The sequence below is a fragment of the Peromyscus leucopus genome, chromosome 16_21, assembly GCF_004664715.2.
Source record: "Peromyscus leucopus breed LL Stock chromosome 16_21, UCI_PerLeu_2.1, whole genome shotgun sequence".
NCBI classification, from domain to species: Eukaryota; Metazoa; Chordata; class Mammalia; order Rodentia; family Cricetidae; genus Peromyscus; species Peromyscus leucopus.
Window position 1 is genome coordinate 12,313,366 of NC_051084.1, and position 20,457 is coordinate 12,333,822.

The following is a 20,457-nucleotide window of genomic DNA, read 5'->3' on the forward strand; positions in this document are numbered from 1 at the left end:
TCTACAGAGCGAGATCCAGGACAGCCAGTGCTACATAGAGAAACCCTGTCTCAAAACAAAAACAACAACAAAAAAAAAAACTAGCTTTCGATAGGTTGACACCCCAAAGTTGTTCAGGGTGACAGGAGACACGAAGAGGAGTCGAGAATGCAGCATAGAGGGAGGACAGGATAGAGGTGGGATGAATGAATTAGTGTTGGGGCTGGAGATGTAGGCCAGCTGGTAGAGTGCTTGCCTAACAGGACTCAGTAGGTAAAGTGCCTGCTGCCCAAGTACCTGAGTTTAAGTCCCCATCACCCATGGCAATGCCAGGCAATGCACCTGTGACCTCAGCACTGGGGGGACATAGACCCAAGAATCCATGGAGCTGGCTGGCCATCCAGTCTAGCCCAGACAGCTTGCTCCAAGTTCATTGAGCTATAAGGGAAATAGATGTTTTATATTAAACATCCCATAATTAACAACAAAGAAGTAGAGAAATATTTACATTGTTTTTTCCGTTCTAAGATGCATCCTCCCTCCCACCCGCCCACTTCCTGAGCAGCAAGGCAAAAAACGGCAAATGTAAACCCTAACCTTCAGTTCCCAAGGAAATGGAGCAAAAGCTATTACAGAAAAGAAAGCTGAACCTTTAATGTAGCAGCTTTATTTGCCCAACAGAGCTGGAGCTAAGAGCTCATGGGGAACTCCACCATCAAAGGCTAGATAAATAAAAGTGACTTTAATTTATTGTGTATGTTTATGTGTGCATGTGTGCATGTGTGCCTGGGTGTGTGTATGTGCATCATGGGCACACATGAGCCCACAGAGGCCAGAAGAGCGTGTCCGATCCCCCTAGAATTGAAGTTACATGCAGTTTTGAGCTGGAATGTGGGCGCTAGGAACAGAAACTGCACCTTCCACAAAAGCAGTGCTTTTAACACCTGTGCCATCTCACCATCCCCAAGAATGACATGTTTTCACGATTAAGGGAAATGATTAAAAAACAGTCTCGCTGGGCAGTGGTGGCCCACACCTTTAATCCCAGCACTTGGGAGGCAGAGGCAAACGAATCTCTGAGTTCGAGGCCAGCCTGGGCTACAGAGTGAGTTCCAGGAAAGGCACAAAGCTACACAGAGAAACCCTGTCTTGAAAAACCAAAAAAAAAAAAAAAAAAAAAAAAAAAGTTTCTTGGGCTGGAGAGATGGCTCAGAGGATAAAGGCACCTGGGCCAGGCCCAGTTACCTGAGTTCAATCAGAGATCTACACAATGGAAGAAAAGAGCTGACACCCGTAAGATACACACACACACAGGCAGGGGCTATAGTTCAGTGGTAGAGCGCTTGCCCAGCGTGTTAGAAGCTCACACTTAAACATCAAAGCACCCGGCTTCCACAGCCTGATATCATAGGTGCTTTTTATCTTTTTTTTTCTTTTTTTAAGTTTTTAAAAGTGTTTTGAAACGTTTTTAAAGTGTTAGCATTTTCAATGTGTTCTACAACTGTGTTCTATTAAGGCAAGCCACGTTGACTTAGAAATCCAGTGTCAGGTCAGGCCCTCCGCTCAGCTCCACACTGCCACAGTCCTTTCTGACCCACATTTTGCCCCGAGCCTGCGCTGAGTGAGCCAGCCTGTCAGCCTTCTGTGTGTTTGTGAGGTTGGGGGAGCTGGTGGTGAGCCTGGGTCACTCCTGTGTCAGTAGGCCTTCAGGGGGCTTTCCCCCAGATTCGGGGGGTCATGCGGGCAGGCTACCCCATAGACACTCTTGTCCCTTCCTCTGCCTCTGGTGCCCCCCCCCATTCCCTTCTCCGCCTCCTCCTTGGGCACGGCTCATCTCAGGCTGTCTTTCAGCTGCTCTCCCTCGGGAAGCACGTAACAGCATCCTTGTGCTTAGATATGTCTGTCTTTCTCAGTGCCTCGCCCTCTTGCTCCCTTAATTCTCATGGCTTAAGTCATTAAAAATATCTTTATAAAAATCCCCAGCTCTGTTTTAAATTAGTTAGGCCTGAAAATCTCTGCTGTATCCACATCATGAATCCTGGAGTTTGCCTGAGTCAAAATCTCTAAAAGATTAGTGGACCGATTTGGGCAGTTGAAGGTGACACTGTCAGTCTATGTCTCTGTCACTTTCACCTCTGACATCTTGGGAGCTCATTCCTGGCTCCATCCGAAGCATTGTGGGTAAGCGTCCCTGAGCGTTGCTTGGCTGGATTGCCCTGCTATGCAAGGCTTATGAGTTATCTTGGTTCCTTTGCTGTTGTTTTGGGGAGTGTTTGTTTGTTTTGTTTTTGAGAAATGGGTTTCTCTGTGTTGCCCTGGCTATCCTGGAACTCACTCTGTACACCAGACTGGCCTCGAACTCAGAGATTCACCTGCCTCAGCTTCCTGAGTGCCGAGATGTTCTCTTAACCGCTGAGCCATCTCTCCAGCCCCCTGACACTAAAATCTTGAAGGTGCTCTCTGTTCTCTGCCGGCCTTTGGTCTAAGGAGGCTGCTGCTCTGGCCTGCACTTTTTGGGGGAGCTCATACCCTTAGGGGAAGCGACCTTCCCTCTTCAATGCAGCTTCACCTGAGCTGCACAGCTCCAAGGGGCGGGAACTCTGCTGGCCTCCTCCTCAGCATTCTCATTATGGGATGTTCTGAAGAAGGGGCTTCTAGAACTTCCAAGGCCAAGATAGATGAATTTAGACTCCATATGTTCTTACTTCTATAAGAGGTTAAAGCCCTAGTTACTACATTATCTGTCTTTAAACGTGGCACTGGCTTTGCAATGTCTTCTGACCCCGGAAGAAGAGAACGCCTCCGGGGATGCTCGCAGACCTGAATAGCAGCCTGAGCCTTGGTGACGAGCTGGACTAACAGCTGACAATGGATGGTCAGATGCCTGCAGAGCCTGGTCTAGGAAGGGCTCCAGAGCACGGGACCAGCAGATGATGCCTGGTCCAGTCATCTCTATTTTTGTCTCCTCCCCCTCACCGTTCTAGACACACATACAAGCATGGGCAGGAAGTTCAGCTCACTATTAATTAAAAGAGTAAAAAGCTTTGGCCTAAGGTGACACCGTGGAAGTCATTTCCATCTAGAAGGCATCTCCTCTTCTGCTATTTATCTCTGGGACCAGGAAAAAGGATCGTCTAAGTCCACGTGACTAGCTTCAGGATTTGTACTCATGCATCTGTCCAGATGTCCCTCTGTACCTTAAGCCTGTAAGTGACCAGCTCAGGCTCCAAGTTCACGTTTCTACGGTTAGTTCTCTACCAGGACTCTAGGAAAACTCGGATTGTTTTAAAAGTGCTGGTTTAGGAGCAAGGATTGCTTTCGTGCGCTGCGCCTTGTCTCTGCACATGTGCGTGCTGTCTACATGTGCTGGTGTTTTTAGATAGTTTCCTTGGTACCAAACTGCCTGAGAAGTAAGTGCAAACGTGAATTAAAATTGTTAAATTAACCCAAATTCTTTCCAGTTCATAGTGGAACTGGAGTTAAATTTTGTTTCGGGTTTATTTATTTTCATGTGTATGAGTGTTTCGCCCGCATGCATGCATGCATGCATGCATGCATGTATGTGCATCACGTGTGTGCCCAGTGCTCATGGAGGTGCAAGGGGGCATCAGATCGCCTGGAACTGGAGTAACAGTTTCTAGACATTATGTGGGTGCATAACCCCAGTCCTCTGCAGGAGCAGCCAGGGTTCGAAACTGCTGAGCCATCTTCCCAGCTCCGACAGTCTCAGTAGGTCAGCTAAGGGAACAGGTGTCAGGAGAGAGGAGATTTAATTGTCTGTGGCCGTGGGGGCGAGAGCAGCGTGTGGCCTGATGGCCCTGAGGCCATGTTCAGTCCCTTTCTCTGGTTTACCCAGCTTCACCAGCCCAGGTTTTGGTCTGCGGGTCCCGTGTGGAAATCAGTTAAACTCTGACAAAGGGGCTGGAGAGAGGCCTCAGCTGTCAAGAGCTCCTGGACGCTGCTCTTCCGAAGGATCTGAGTTCCCAGAACCAACATCATTCTGCTCACAACTGTCTGTTAGTCCAGTTGCAGGGGATCCAGGGCCTCTGAGGGTGGTGGGCGCATGCACTCCGTGCCCATACCTACATGGAGACACACACGCACCTAAGTAACATGAGTAAAAATACATCTTTCTTTTTTTTCTTTGAAAAAAAGTTCTAACGTGACAGACAGTTCGGGCTGAGGAATCTGGCGTCCAATGCCGACTGCCACTCCGTGTCTGCGAGAGACATCTCCAGTAGTTAACCAGCTTCATACGCTTGCGTGGCTGCTACAAGGTTAAGTGTGGCGAGACTGTTTATGTTACAGTAGAATTGGTGAAGCAGTTTCATAAGAGTGCAGCGCTTAGTAATGCCTGCCACAGAATCAGCGGGTAATAGGTACAAACCAAAAAAAAGTGATTGAGGTCTACGAGGCTGGGCCAAAAAAAAAAAAAAAAAAAATAATAATAATAATAATAATTCTAGTTCTGAGGAGCAGTAGCGCGAAGTGGACGCCAGGGGGCGCAAGAGCGCACGCTTCTTCCCAGATACCGCGAGAGTTCCCCCCCCCGGGCGCGCGCGCGCCGCGACCTCGCGGGATCTGTCGTGGAGCGTGGGGCGCGAAGGGGGAGGTTTCCCTTTGTGTTCGCGGCCGGGCTCGCGGCGCGCGGAGCGCTTCCGGGTCGCGCTGCCGGAAGCAGGAAGTTGTGAGCCCCATCCTCCTCGCCCGGCGACTGGTGTCCCCGAGGCGGGAGGAGCCCGAGAGGGCGCGGGCCCGCATGTGAGTGACTGGGGCCCGAGGCCGGGAGGGGGGAGGCCGGCTGCCCTCGGCGGCCTCCGCAGCCTCGCGCCGCCCCTCCTCGCCGCCGCCGCCGCCCCTTTCCCCTGGGCTCCCCGGAGTCCCGCTGCGGGAGCCCCGGACGGGAGCCCCCCGCGTTCTGCGGACTGACAACATCCCCCGGCCGCTCCCGCGGGGTAGACGCTCCCGAGGAGGAGACCGTGCTCGGACTCGGTTCGCAGGCGGCGCGGCCGTGTCCGGAAGCCCTGATCCCCGCTGGCCCCCCTCGCCACGGCTCCCTTAGCGTCCCGAGAGTCCCCCCCCGGCCCCTTCTCGGACATCTTCCCCCTAATTGTTAAGGAGTTGTTTGTTTGTTTGTTTTTTATTAAGATTTATTTATTTATTATGTATACAGAAGAGGGCGCCAGATCTCGTTACAGATGGTTGTGAGCCACCACATGGTTGCTAAGAATTGAACTCAGGTCCTCTGGAAGAGCAGTCGGTGCTCTTAACCTCTGAGCCATCTTTCCAGCCCCTTGTTTGTTTGTTTTTAAACGTGGCCTTCGTATGATAACCCCGGCGGCGACTCAGATTTCAGGCGGGAGCGTGTCCTGGGGTACTACTGACCTGAGTGTTTTAAAGAGCTGTTGGCAAGCGCCGCTCAGTGCCAGAAACCCCCCTGCCTGGTGTCCCGTCGCATGCTCAGACTTAACTTTGCAGGCCACGTGTCGTGAGTATGCAGTGTTAGAAACACGACGGGACACGTTTGCCCTTTCTTCTCAGTGTCAAAACGTATCGAGGAACAGACTCCCAAGCTGGCTTCCGTTGGCTGAGGTTTTGCCAAGAATTGGGAGATTTCCCTTGACCGCTGGCCGTTGCCAAAAATAGGCTATTTTATTCCAGGCTTCCCTGGGGAATAGTAACTCCGACGTGACACTACACATCCACAGTGATTATCTCTCTCTGGGTTATTGAATGACTACGCAGGGGGTGAAGGGGCTGTAGGTGAGGGAGAAGAGAATGTCCCAGATGTGAAGAGAAAAGCGAGTGCTCAGATAAGACGTGAGGGTCTCAGCTGAGGGAGGCCCTGGCCATGGAGGTGAGCTTCGGCAAAGAAGGACAGAGAGGTGGCCACATCTATGTGTGTGTGTGTGGGGGGGGGGCAGGGATAGTTAGGATTCTCTGTCAGTTCTTAGGGAACACACTCAGTCAATAACCAGTCAGAGGGGCTGTTGACATTCCGGTGTTACAGCCTTCCTCTTCATGGGGTCCACGTTAAGGTGCTGGATCTTTGCCTCAGTCTAGTGATTTTTCTGATATGAATTCAGTACACTTAGCGCTCCTAGGGTGCCAGAATACTTTGATAGGTTGGTTGGTTGGTTTTTGTTTGGTTTTTCCTGGATGGGCGGCCTGGAACTCCCTGTGTAGACCAGGCCTGCCTCTGCCTCGAAAGCGCAGGGATGAAAGGCCCGAGCCGGCGCATCTGGCCACTGTGATAAGTTTATAGGTGAAAAAGGTTATGGTTTTTACTTTTAGAAGCGAGTGATTTGTCTGTCAGTCTGTGCCTTGTGGGAGGTGTTGACAGGGAGCAGTGTCGTGTATATACGCAGGGAGCGTAGTCTTCCTGCCTCTGCGTTTTCACTAACATGGAGTCACCTAGGGCAAGGCACAGCCTGAAAGCTGCTGTTGTTGCACACAGCATGTAGTAACATAGAGCCGGGCACACAGCCTGACCACAACACACACCTTAAGATCTAAAAGCCTGCACAGCCTTGGCATTGAGTGTTCCTTTAGTTACCATGCACTTGGTAGTCCAGACTACTGCATACTTAGTATTCCAGTCCTTCTCATTGCTGGTTTGGTAGTCCCCAGATAGAACTTTTTATAGACATGTCTCTCTCATTTGGTTAACTTGAAGTTATTTTAATTTCTCTCTTAAGAACATGCAGGGAGCCGGGTGGTGGTGTCGCACACCTTTAATCCCAGCACTCAGGAGGCAGAGGCAGGCGGATCTCTGTGAGTTCGAGGCCAGCCTGGTCTCCAAAGTGAGTTCCAGGAAAGGCGCAAAGCTACACAGAGAAACCCTGTCTCGAAAAACAAAAAACAAAAAAAGCCCACCCTAAGACCCCATGTATGCATATATAAAGTACATACGTGTGTGTGTGTGTGTGTGTGTGTGTAAAAGTTCACCTTTGCTGCCTTGCACTTTTGCTGAGTAGTCACAGACTCTGACTTGTGTACCAGAAAGAACCTAACCCAGATCCTCTGAAACAGCAGTAATCACTCATAATCACCGAGCCATCTCGGGCAGCCCACATTTTCTCCATTTATCCCTTTGTCTGCGTTGAAACTGCCTTTTCTGCCTTGAGACATATTTTGTGACCTAGTTTGAGTCCCTGTCCTCCCCATCTACTCTGTAACACACCAAGTACTGGCTTCCAAGTCTGCTGCTGACTGGCCCTCACCAGGCTGGTGCATTTCAGAAGGAAGTACAGTGAGCACACCAGGAAATAGGATTGGGAACAGGGCTCAGTGGTTCCTTTTTGTGAATTTGTTCCTCTGTCAGGTTCCATAACTGAAGTGAACTTCCATATTTAGGCTTAGTTTTTTGTGTTGTTAGTTTCTCCATTAAAAAAATCTTTTTTAAAGTTATTGTTATTATGTGCATTGGTGTTTGATCTTCATGTGTATCTGTATGAGTATGTTGGATCCCCTGAAACTGTAGTTACAGACAGTTGTGAGCTGCCATGTGGGTCCTGGGAGTTGAACCCAGGTCCTCTGGAAGGGCTGCCAGTGCTCTTAACCGCTGAGTTATCTCCCCAGCCCCAAGTTATTATTTTCTAATTACTATGTGTGTGTGATTCTGAGTGCGTGTATGTGCACCACATGTGTGCAGGAGGCCAGAAGAGGGTGCCAGGTTCTCTGGAGAGAGAGAGAGAGAGAGAGAGAGAGAGAGAGAGAGAGAGAGAGAGAGAGAGAGAGTGAGTGTGTGTTTGTGTGTGTTAGTCATAGGCAGTTGTGAGTTGTCCTGTGGGTGCTGAGAACCAAACCCAAGTCCTCTGAAATATCAGTAAGTGTGCTTGATCACTGAGCCATCTCTGCGGTCTGCATTTCCCCTCCTTACCTGACCTGAAGAGCTCACAGTGTAGGAGGGAGGGAGATGTGGAGGCAGCACAGAGTGATAGTTGTATGAGGTTCAAATATGGACTCCAGGTTGAGAGCTTAGCATGTGGACTTTTTAGACAAAGCACTGGAAGATAGGCTTTTTAGGAAGAGGAGGTGATGTGTACAAAGGCAGAGAGCTGTGAAACAGGAGAAGATGAGAAAGGGTTACTGGAGAATGAGATGGACCAAGTAGGTGGTGACCAGATCAAAAAGGGCTGTGGTAAGTAGTTTAGACTTCATCTTATAACAGTTATCATTAAGTATTGAGTTTACTTGATAGTGGAACAAATATTTCACATATACCATTGTGTAGTCCTCAGTTGGAATAGCTATAATTAGCTGCCCCCCCCACCCCCCGCACGTGTCGCCTTATTTTTGAGATAGGGTCTCATGTAACCCAGGCTAACCTCAGATTTGCTTTGTAGATGACTCTAATTCCTGAGTGCTAGAATTATAGATGTGCAGCCCACATCTGGTTCATTATCCCTGTATTGTAAATGAAAATTGTGAGATTTAAGGAACTTGTCCGTAAGTAGAAGAAGCTAGATGGATCCAGCTTTTCCCAGCTCCAGCCCCTGTGTCCTTAGCAACCATGCTGTGCTTCAGAAGAGCGGCAAGCGTCTTGAGGGTGCCTAACCCTGACCCACTTGGCTTCAGAAAGTAAGTAAGCTGTGAACAAGAAAAAAGTCAGACTGAGGAGAGGCCTGGGAATTCAAACAGACTATCTCTGGGATGGCCCACAGTAGAAATGTTCTTCTTGTTGTTAATTACTCACTTTCTTTTAGATAAAATCTCCATTTTATAATCCTATGTAGATGAGGCTGGTCTCAGACTTGCAGAGATCTTCCTGCCTCCGCTGCCTGAGTGTCGGGATTAAAGTCTCATGACCTGAGCTGATCTCTGGGACGCATGTCCTCCATGTGTGTGCATGTACACAAAGTCAAGTAAACATTTGAGAAGGAAAAGGGATGGGAGAGTGAGCTGACAGGGAAGACAAGTTCAGGATGGACGGACACCTTCCACAGTGCTCAATTTGGGCAAACACAGGGTTGGCTCTTGGGCTCCATAGAGAGTTGTGGACTGAAAAGGATTTGGGGATCCTTAATAGGCGTGGTTGAGGCAGTGGAGGGAATGAGAAGGTCAAGGACAACTGGTGAGTGTTAACTTCCGGTGTGAGGACACGACAGGTAGGCCAAGGTTGAGAGGACTTGGGGAAACGGGCGGAATGGTGGGTGCTTAGCAGAGGTCAGATAAAGCAGTCACTGAAAACGCCCTTTGGACTTGGCACCAGGGAAACCACTGGTGACTAGTGAGAGCCAAATTGGCCAAGTGAGAGTGCAGGAATATGATTCAGCAGGCTAACAGAGGAGGAACGGAGGCCTGAGGAAGAGACAGTAAGTGAGGCCGTGCCTCCCCTGAAGGGGGGGGACCGAGAGATTAGTACAAATCCCGAGGGGACAGATGTTTAAGGAGTAGAAACAGGAAAAAACAAGGCTTGGGGTAGACAGAAGTAAGTTTAAAGATGTCAGACTTCTGCTGCAGGTCAGAAGTCAGTGAAAAGAGGGGTGTTCTGTGCTGAATAGGTAAGAGCCAGCAGTGAGGCTCAGTAGTTAGTGCTTGGATTTGTGAAAAGTGTATGGTGTGTGTGGGTGTGTGTGTGTGTGTGTGTGTGTGTGTGTGAGAGAGAGAGAGAGAGAGAGAGAGAGAGAAATTTGACTACACACCCAATAGTATGTAACGTTAGGAAATCAGTAGTTTTAGTGGAAATGGTAATGGAGCATGCTAACTGTTACATAGGAAATTCTTATTATGAGATGGTGACTATCTAGAGGTAATTGAATGGTGTGTCACAGTTAATTTCAGATGATTCTGATCAGAACAAACAGGGTGTGGACAGTGTTGACAACGGACGGTCTAAGTGATCGCCGCGTAGATGTTCATTGTTCTTTTTGTTTCTGGAAGTTTGAAATCTTTCACAATAAGTTTGGGGGAAATACAGAATTAAGGGTGCATCCATGGAGTGGCTGTTTTCTCTCAAGTTAGGAAGAGTGCAGAAGTACTTAAACTCAGGTCTTGCCAGGCGGATGCATAGAAAGAGGGTCATTAGATCACATGATAGAATATAAAAAAAGTCATTTCCTTGATTGTAATTTTTTTGTAGGGTTAAACTACCCCCCCAACTTCATTTTTTGTTTCTGGGTTTTTTGTTTTTTGTTTGTTTTTGAGGCAAGGTCTCTCTGTGTAGCCCTGGCTGTCCTGGAACTCTCTATGTAAACTATCCTTGAACTCAGAGATCCCCCTGCCTCTGCTGGGTTTATAGGCATGCACCACCATGCCTGGAGTCTAGTCAGCAAACAGAAAGCTGTGTATACTTGAGATACGCAGCCTGGTGGGGCTGGAGAGAAGTAGACACCGAAACTGCCGCACAGCCTTGCCTGCCCCTCACATCAGCAGGCTTCCTCTTGCCTCATTATTTGCAAGATCTTAGCATTAAAAAACACTTTGTTTTCCAAGATCTATTTAGTGTACTTGTGAGTGCGGATACACACACGGCGGGGAGCACGTGTGGAGGTCAGAGGACGGCTTTCTGGGAGTCGGTGTCCTTCTTCCACTTGGAGGCAGCCACTGTGCTAAGCAGGCTAGCCCCTGCCTCCCATCTGCCCACAGGGGTGCTGGGATGGCAGTGCTCATAGGGGTGCCTACCACTGTCTCTGGCACCTTTTTTTCCTGTGGGTTTCGGAGATTGAACTTGGCTCTTGAGGTTTGCATAGCAAATGTTCTTGCCTTCAGAGCCATCTCCTCAGCCCCGTTATTTTGTTTTGTTTCTGACTTGAGGATTAAACCCAGGGCCTTCTGTGTGCTAGGCTAATGCTCAGTCACTGCTATGTTCTTTAGGGTGGTGGTGGCGCACGCCTTTAATCCCAGCACTCGGGAGGCAGAGGCAGGCAGATCTCTGTGAGTTCGAGGCCAGCTTGGTCTTGGTCTACAGAGTGAGATCCAGGACAGGCTCCAAAACTACACAGAGAAACTCTGTCTCAAAAAAGCCACCAAAAACAAAAACAAAAAATCCCCTTTAAGCATATTTTTAGTGTAGAATATATAGTATTAACTCTAGGCACTTTGCTATATGGTTAGATCTCTATAAATTATTTTCTTTTACAACTGAAACCTTATTGTATTTATTTATTTTGTGTGTATAATGTGTGTCCACCTGCCATGGAGCATATGTAGAGGTCAGAGGACAACCTTCGGGAGTTGGCGCTCTCTTTCCACCACGTGGGTCCTGAAGCTCAAACTTTGGTTATCTTGGCAGTGAGCCACTGTACCAACTGAGCCATCGTGATAGCCTCCTAAAACTTTCTAATCTTTGGCTCATTTTTCTGGGGTTTCCCTAGCCCCTACAATTGCCATTTCCTGGCTGGTTCTGTGTTAACTGGTTTCCATTAGTCCTATAGTGGCACCGTATAACTAGTATTCTGTGTGGCTTCACTCAGCATTTCCTTTTCAAAGACCAGTTTCCCGTTGTATTTATAGCCACCTCTTCTTGAACTAGTGTAGACCAACCCCACTAACCTGTGAGTGGACTTTGGGTTGCTTCTGTCTGGGCTATTGTAAAGAGTGCTGCAGTGAGCTTGGGGGAGCAGATGTCTCCTCAGAAACCACGCTTCACTTTCTTTGAATATATATCCACATGTAGGATTGCTGGATGCTAACAAATCTGTGTTATTTCCAACACTCCCATGGTATTTTCTGTTTTCGTGCTTACCAACAGTGAAAATTCACAGTATTAGAAATTTTAAGTACTTACAGTTTTAAATTATTACTGTTTTGAACCACATAAAGCATTTTAATGTTTTATCAGTTATTTCCCCTTAAATATGTTGAGTTTTTCTTGGTATTTTGTTTGTTTGTTTGTGTTTTTATTTGTTTGTTTATTTATTTTGAGACAGGGTCTCTCTGTGTAGTCCTGGCAGTCCTGGAACTCACTATGTAGACCAGGCTGGCCTTGAACTCACAGAGATTCACCTGCCCCTGTCTCCCTAGTGCTGGGATTAAAATCATACACCACTACCCCTGGCTCTTGGTAGTTTTTAATTGGAATCTGATGGATGCATTATTCTCTACAGTCACGAGAACCTTGGGATGACCCTGAATGGAATGTATTCATGAAGAGTGTACAGCACACCCCACAGCTAACTAGGGAACCAAACAGGAGAAGGAATTTCTCTGCAGATTGTTCTCATTGTTGGCAGCTGGAATATATGCTTCCTAGCTAAAGCATCATTGGATCAGTATTGTGTCTTAGAGTTGCTGGTCAGCCAAAGCTGTTCATGTCAGTGTTCAGGACATGTCATGTCACTGGACTGGCTAGTGCCAAAGTGACAGTTCCATTTATTTTGCTCTCTTAGCCTCTTTTCTGCTTTCCACAAACTTGTTTGACTTTTATATAAAATTTACTTACTGTATATATGTATATGATATATATACATTATAACATATATACAATGCACAATATGCAATGCAGTATATATTATATTATATACACACATACCTTATGCATGTAGTGCCTGAAGAGGTCAGAAAGAGGGTATTAGTTTCCCTGGAATTGGAGTTATAGGTGTTTGTGAGCCATGATGTGGATGCTGGGAACCAAACCCAGGTTCTGTCAAGAGCAGCAAGTGTTCTTAATTGCTGAGCCATCTCTCCAGCCCCTGTTTGTTTTTTGAATCAGGATCTCACATAGTCCAAGATGATCTTGAACTCATAGCTGAGACTGGCCTGGAACTCATAGTGCTGCCATGTTCAGCTCTTTACACACTTTCTGCTGACAAGTTCTGTCCCAGCAGTTCCATGGGCCATGCTCCCAGGCTGTTTCCATAGGGACTGAGGCCTGGGTGGAGCTGTGGGGAGCATCTCATAAGAGCTGCCCTGCTTCTGTTCCTGAGGTCTCCCTTCACTGTGAACCAGCACCCTGGGTCACCTTGGCTCACCTTGGCTCACCTTGGCTCACCCCGGCTCACCCCGGCAGGCCTCTCTTGAAAGCCAGGCTCAGCCCTTTGTTTTTGAGCAGGGCCATTCTCCATTGGGGAGGACTGCCTGGGCTCTGTGTGGTGCCGGCCCTTACCCACTAGATGCCAATAGGACTCTTCCAGTTTTGACAACAAGGACGGAGAGGAAAACCCTTCAGACAGCAGCAATGCCCCAAGAGCAGAATCACTCTTGGGTGAGAGCTGCCGTCCTGAAGTAGCCGCCTTTGTTACTTCCGCTCATTTTCCGGTGCTGGGGATTGAACCAAGGCTCTTCTGCTGAGCTAGACCCCTGGCCCCAGAGTGTGCTTTTAATCAGCAGGGAAGAGGCTTGAAAGCATTTTGTTGAGTCCCACTCCCAGAGCTGGAAGGAACTCAAGACCATAGTCTCCCGTAACCGGCTTTAGTACCGGCAGTCAGCAGTGCATACGTTTTCAGTGTGCCCTTCTGAGTAGCAGGTTGAACTCGCCCACTGACCTGCCTGGGGCAGGCGTCAGTTGTTCAGTGTCCCCATGCCTATCTATGCCTGCCACCTACTTGTTAGGAACGTAGCAGTGTCTTAACCCCCGTGCCTGTGTCCTTCACCTCACGTGATTTGTGTTTATTAGCCCATCACAGCATCATAAGAAGGGTAAGTACAAGACATTGAAGAGTGAGACCAAATTCATCTGACTTTTTATTAGAGTGTGTTATTGTTCTGTTTCTGCATTATTTTTGTTATTTCACTGTGCTTCATTCATAAAGTAAACTTACTCGTAAGTGTGCACGAGGAAAACCTGGTGTGTCTAACAGTTGAGTACAATGTGGTTTCAGGCTTGCACTGGGGGTCTGGAAAATCTCCCCCATCGCTAACGGAGGATGACTGTATGTCAAGGGTGGGACAGAAGCCTTGGTTTCCTGACTCCCGGTGACCCTGCCTGTGCCCTTGCAGAGTTAAACCACTGTTAAAGAGTCAAGCCCGTTCTTCCGAACTTCCCTCCGAGACAGAGCTCCTTTCTGCCAGGCTGGACCCTCTTTCTGGAGGTAAATGGATTGTCTGTCCTCAAGCCTCAGCTGGTTTCACTCGTTCTTCTCGTGCTCAGTGCTTAGCTGTGACTTTGTGTTTCATGTGTTTAAATGGGCAAGATTGTTGTTGTTGTCCAATAACATTATATCCAACTACTAACATTCTCTCTGTTTGGTAGTTTTTAAAGTCTCCAGTTTAAACAGGAAACTGCTTTTGCTGGAATGACTAGTCACAAAAGGATCATATGGTGTTACCATTTTATTCCCTTTTGATTGTGTGCTGGGGATTGAGCCCAGAGCCCTGTTCTTGCCACCACTGTTCTGAACCCCCAGACCCTCACCTCGTGTTTCCTGCAGCAGTCACTGGGGTGCCGTGGCTCACCATAGCTGTCTTCCCTTCACAGCTCTCATGCTTTTTGTGCCCAGTGATGCTCCATGAGAAGAGCAGTAGAGGGCTGGAGAGATGGCTCAGGTTAAGAGCAGTGGCTGCTCTTCCAGAGGTCCTGAGTTCAATTCCCAGCACCCAAAGGTGCTGCACAGCCTTCTGTAATAGGATCTGGTGCCCTCTTCTGGTGGTGCAGGCAGACATGCCGGCAGAACACCGTATACATAATAAAATAAATTTAAAGAAAGAGTAGCAGTAGGATTTTTATGATTACAGAATCATTACAGAGATAACCTGCCTTATTGTTCTTTGGAAATGTGCCTGTTTTGTTTGGGGGAGGGAGACGGTTTTATGTATTTCAGGTTGACCTTGAACTTCTGATCCTCCTGCCTGTACCTGCCAAGTGCTATTTCTTTTTTGTTTGTTTGTTTTGTTTTGTTTTTCAAGACAGGGTTTCTCTGTGTAGCTTTGCTCCTTTCCTGGAACTCACTCTGTAGTCCAGGCTGGCCTTGAACTCACAGAGACCCACCTGGCTCTGCCTCCCAAGTGCTGGGATTAAAGGCATAAGCCACTGCCACCCCTCTCCAAGTGCTATTTCTTACAGTACTGGACCCCAGGGCTTTCTGCTGACTGAGCTCTATCCTCAGCCCCCAAATCCCTCCCACTTGTGCTAGGATCACAAGGCTTGTGCCACCAATACCTGGCTTGGAAACACTGCATCTGCATTTGTTTGGTTTGTCCTCAGAGTGGCTCTTGACACTTTCTCCTAATTGCTCATCAAGAGTAGCCTTATGGAAGGAGTGAGGTCCAGATGAAGCTCTGGTGCAGCTGACTGGCTTCAGATGCATCTTTTCCTCACCCAGAACTTAAAGCATTGAACTGGGTCACTTGTGATGATTGTTCCAGTCTGCACATACTAACAAGTAGTTTACAGCAGGGAACACATGCAGTAAGAGGATCTATTGGAGGGCTGGGCATGGTGAATGCCTTTAAAATAGCTTTATTTTTAAAAATTTTCATTTTAGTGTGTGGGTGTTTAGTCTGCATGTGTGTCTGTGCCCTGTAAGCTTGCAGTGTCCTCAGAGGCCAGACAGCGCATCAGATCCCCTGGTACTGGAGCTACTGATAGTTGTGAGCCACTGTGGGGCTATGAATCAAACCCAGGTCCTCTGGAGGAGAAGCCAGTGCTTTTAACCACCAAGCCGTCACTGCAGCCCTGATACACGCCTTTCATCCCAGGCGGAGACAGGACAATCTCTGTGAGTTCCAGGCCTTCCAGGGCTGTATGAGGCAGCCTAGACTTGGTGTGAACTGAGGGTGAACTCCTGGTCCCCCTGCTCCACCTTAGAGATGTGTGTCACCATGCCCACATTTACTCAGTGCTAAGGATTGAAGCTAGGGCCTCATGGATGCTAGCCAAGCACCCTGCCAACTGAGCCACATCCCCAGACCCATAGACTTGTAAAAGAAACCTTTTTATAACTTGTTTTGATGCTCTTCAGCCAGCTTATCATTCTCTTTGTCACCAAGTATATGCAAATCTTTATTATATGCACCAGACATTGACCTCTGGTAATATGTACGTGTGTGTCCTGCCCTCATAGACCTCAGAGGCCAGTGTCTGGACAGTAGGAAATAGAACACAGTGTAGAATAATAAATGCCACAATAGGGGTAAATTCAAATCCATAAACATGCACTAGCCCTTTATTAAGATATAATTTATGTGTCACAAAGTTCACCCACTTGAAAAGATGAAGACACTTTGTCACTGTGCAGAGAGAGGGCCCCTAACTACTGCCAGTTACTCTCTGTTCTCTCCACTTTTCTCTCTAGGCAAGCATTAGTCTACTTCTTATCTTGTAGACTCACCTGCTCGTAGGTGGTCTTCGTGATTGTCTTCCACTCACTACAGTGTTTTCAAGGCTGGCCACATAGTTTGTATTAGGACGCCATCACTTTTTATTGGCCTGTGATATTCCGTAAGTGAATGTATCACATTTTGTTTCTGCATTCATAACTTCGTTGGATTACTTCTGGTTTAGGACTGTTATGAATAATGCCGATGCTAACATTTGTCTTGCAGTATTTGTGTGGACATATGTTTTGAGTTCTCTTGGGTGCTTACCTGTGAGTAGAATTGTTGTTGTATGACGTGTTAACTCATTGTCTATCTTGTAAAAACGGACAGCTGTTGTTCCACAGTACCTGCACTGTTTTACACCCCCATTAGTAGTTTACTGATTTTTTTTTTTTCAGCTCTATTTTACATACTTCATTCCCCAAATGATTCTAACTTCAAAACTTACTGACATGGTACATGTGTGTTCCGTTAAAAGCAAACAAACAATAAAACAGGGTTTCTCTAGATAGCCCAGACTGGTCTGGGATTTGATGTGTAGCCAGGCCCAGATTGACCTTGAAATCTTAATCTTCCTGCCTCAGCATTCTATGTACTAAGATTAAAAGCACTGAAAAGTCTGAGACAGGAGAATCAGCGGTAGAGTGCTTGCCTAGCATACCTGAGACCCTGGGTTCAGTCTTTAGTATTGCATAACACATACACACACACACACACACACACACACACACACACACACACACGTCTGTAAGGGACTAAAGGGATATCCATTATAAGAGAATGAAGTTGGATCCTTATTTATATCACACAAAAATCAATTTAAGGTGGTTCAGAAAAATAAATGTATATAAGCTAAAATTATAAAACTCTTAGAGCCAGGCAATGGTGGTGCACGCCTTTAATCCCAGCACTCGGGAGGCAGAGGCAGGTGGATCTCTGTGAGTTTGAGGCCAGCCTGGTCTACAGAGCTAGTTCAGGAATACCCAAGGCTACACAAACCCTGTCTCAAAAACAAGAACAAAATAACAATAATAATAAAATTAAATAAATAATAAAACTGTTAGAAGAAAGCATAAAGAGAAACCTTTGTGTGGTTGGAGAGATGGCTCAGTGGTTAAGAGCACTAACTTCTCTTCCAGAGGACCTGGGCTCCATTCCCAGCACCCACATGGTGGCTCACAACTGTCTGTAACTTCCATACCAGGGAATCTGATGCCTCCTCTGGCCTCCGAGTGCACCATACACACAGGGTATGCAGCTGTACACCAATATACATAAAATAACCTTTAAAATAAAAAATTAAAAACCCTCTGTGAGGGGCTGGAGAGATGGCTCAGAGGTTGGGAGCACTGGCTGCTCATCCAGAGGACCCGAGTTCAATTCCCAGCAACCACATGGCAGCCTACACCTGTCTGTAACTCAAATTCCAGGGGATCTGACGCTTCCACACCAATGCACATAAGATAAACTTAAAATAAATTATTAAAAACAAAACAAAAACCCCCTGTGAGGCTGCACCAGGCACTGGTTCCCTCCGTGTGCTGCAGAGCACCAGTGGCAGAGGGAGACGTTGAACTTGTGCAGCTTGAAGCTGTGGTGCGAAGGAGCCGCCCGAGAGTGGAGCTGGAGTGGGGAGTCCTCACGAGGGTCCACATTCGTCCCGCACCAGCCTGTGCAGTGCTGGACTAACTCTGGCTCTGGGCGTCACCACGCACGCGTGCACATCCCTGCTCTCGTGCACACAGCGTAACTTAAAGAGGAAAGGTCCAAAAGGGAAGCCACAGAACCTGGTGTGGTGCTGCACAGCAAAGGATTAGAAGTTCAAGGAAGGCCTTTGCCACACATCAAGTTCGAGGTCAGGCTGGGCGACGTGAGACCTCTTTCTTAAACAATTTTTGGGGGGTTTTCGAGACAGGGTTTCTCTCCATAGTTTTGGTGCCTGTCCTAGATCTCGCTCTGTAGCCCAGGCTGGCCTTGAACTCACAGAGATCCGCCTGCCTCTGCCTCCCGAGTGCTGGGATTAAAGGCGTGCACCACTGCTGCTCAGGACTTTTTTTTTTTTTTTTTTTTTTTTTTAAGAGGAAGAAAGAAGGAAAATGAAATGGAGCTGAGCCTTTGGTTCAACCCTAGTACTGCCAACAGGAAGAGGCAAGCTTAGATGTCTGAAGGGATTGTTTGCAATGTCTGATGGGCCTGCTGTCCAGGACAGAGCACGCTGAGAATTCCTATAGACCAATAATGAGATGGCCCAATAGAAATGTACAAAGGACAGCCCTTCCTGCAGAAGGGGGATCTAAATGGCCTGTAAGCACCTGAGAAGATGCTCAGCATCACTAACCTGCAGAGAAATACAGATCAGAATCACAGTGAGCCACCACTGCCCATCCCCTGGGGTGGCTGTGTTCTGAAGTCAGATGTGGTGAGGAGTAGAGCTTCATAAGCTCACTGTGGACTCTGCCTGCTGATGTGGCATAAACATAGCAGCCCCTAAGAGGGGCAGGTTGGGCAACCTTGTAACAACTCTGCAGTGATTCTGATGTATAGGCTATGTTCAGAGCAGTGGACCAGGTGTTTAGACGGAAAGGAGACCAGATGGAAGATACCCACAGGAGGCAGGAGGCACATTGCAGGGAAAAGGAGCCGCGCTCGCTTGTGCCCTGAGTGGTGACATGTCAGGCCACTGCTTCTCCGTGGAGCTGCTTGACTTGATCTACCCTACAGGTGCAGCATCTTGTTAGTGAAGAATCCACATGCTCCATGTCAAGAGCTTTGCAAGGTTAGAAGCACTTTGAGACTGAAGCAGGCAAATAAGAGGACCCTCTGCTTTTAAGGGAAGAAAAATCCTAAGCACTGTTCCTCCTATATGAAAAAATATTAAACGTATTTAATTAAAAATTTTTTTAATTTTTTTTTTTAAGATTTATTTACTTATTATGTATACAGTATATATGACTGATGGCCAGAAGAGGGCACCAGATTTTGTTACAGATGGTTGTGAGCCACCATGTGGGTGCTGGGAATTGAACTCAGGACCTCTGGAAGAGCAGTCAGTGCTCTTAACCTCTGAGCCATCTCTCCAGCCCCTAAAAATTTTTTTTGAGTCTGGATCTAACAGTGTAGCCCTGGCTGGCCTGGAACTCTATAGATCAGGCTGGCCTGGAACTCTATAGATCTGGCTGGCTTGGAACTCTATAGATCCACTTCCTGCTACCTCCTGAGTGCTGGGACTAAAGGTGTGCATTACCACACACAGCCTAGTTAAATGACATTTTACGAGTCATGCATAAACTGGATGCAGTGGCCTATCTGGGACTGTAATCTCAGCATTGGAGAGACTGAGTCAAGAAAATCACTCAGGCCCGAGAACTCTAACACCCTGAGCAACATGGCAAGATATATGGTCTCAAAACAGAAAACAAAATAATAATTTAAAAGTGTTGTACATACAACAGTTTGACCTTGACTTTACATGTTTACTGTGTTTGGTAGAAGCATTGGTCTGGTGTGGTGTGGGAGTAAAAACACAAAATTTGTTGTCTCAGAGGGTCCAGAAACATTGTTGAAAGGAAGTAGCCTTGAGCAGGAAGGATTTAAAGAAACTGTCATTTGCTGGGCGGTGGTGGTACCCACCTTTAATCCCAGCACTCAGGAAGCAGAGGCAGGCGGATCTCTGTGAGTTCAAGGCTAGCCTGGGCTACAGAGTTGAGTTCTAGGACAGCCAGCGCTACACAGAGAAACCCTGTCTCAAAAAAAAGAAACTCATTTTACTTTTGTTCTCTCAGGGATTTCCTTTTGGAAGACATGGATCTTGCTGCTAATGAGATCAGCATCTATGACAAGCTTTCAGAGACTGTTGATTTGGTGAGACAGACAGGCCATCAGTGTGGAATGTCAGAAAAAGCGATCGAAAAATTTATCAGACAGCTACTGGAGAAGAATGAACCTCAAAGGGGACCACCCCAGTACCCTCTCCTCCTAGCCCTGTATAAGGTAAGGTGTTGCTTGGAGAACCTCCGTCAGGTGCTTCCGCTCCCTCCAGTTACTGTGACTGCTTCCCATACCGAACGGGGTTTTTCTAGCATAAACAGCATTGTTCTTGCTGTCTGTCACTAGGAAATGTGATTGTGTGGTCAACCGGCATTAAGTGAAGTGTGTGTGTGTGTGTGTGTGTGTGTGTGTGTGTGTGTGTGTGTAGTGGACGCAACCCCTGGTTTGGGATGGAAGCTTGGGGAGCCTTACAGGGCTCATAGAGCTCAAGCTCTAAATGCCTTTGGAGGT

The 20,457-nt window shown here is 47.5% G+C and overlaps 1 protein-coding gene across 6 annotated transcripts in view; it reads left to right on the forward strand.

Annotated features, from left to right (window-relative positions):
• Positions 1–4,605: 4,605 nt before the first annotated feature.
• The window catches only part of C16_21H6orf89 (chromosome 16_21 C6orf89 homolog), a 34,201-nt gene continuing 18,349 nt past the window's right edge, over positions 4,606–20,457 (forward strand). The window contains exons 1-4 of one of the 6 annotated variants that reach the window (XM_028885026.2): positions 4,606–4,740; positions 13,743–13,952; positions 16,155–16,300; positions 19,962–20,169. In XM_028885026.2, coding sequence (XP_028740859.1) covers positions 19,981–20,169 — 189 coding nt within the window. In that variant the 5' untranslated portion in view covers positions 4,606–4,740; positions 13,743–13,952; positions 16,155–16,300; positions 19,962–19,980. Of the gene's footprint in view, positions 4,741–9,189; positions 9,297–13,742; positions 13,953–16,154; positions 16,301–19,961; positions 20,170–20,457 lie in introns of those variants that run through there. The other 5 variants (XM_028885024.2, XM_028885027.2, XM_028885025.2 and 2 more) reach the window with 5 other exon arrangements.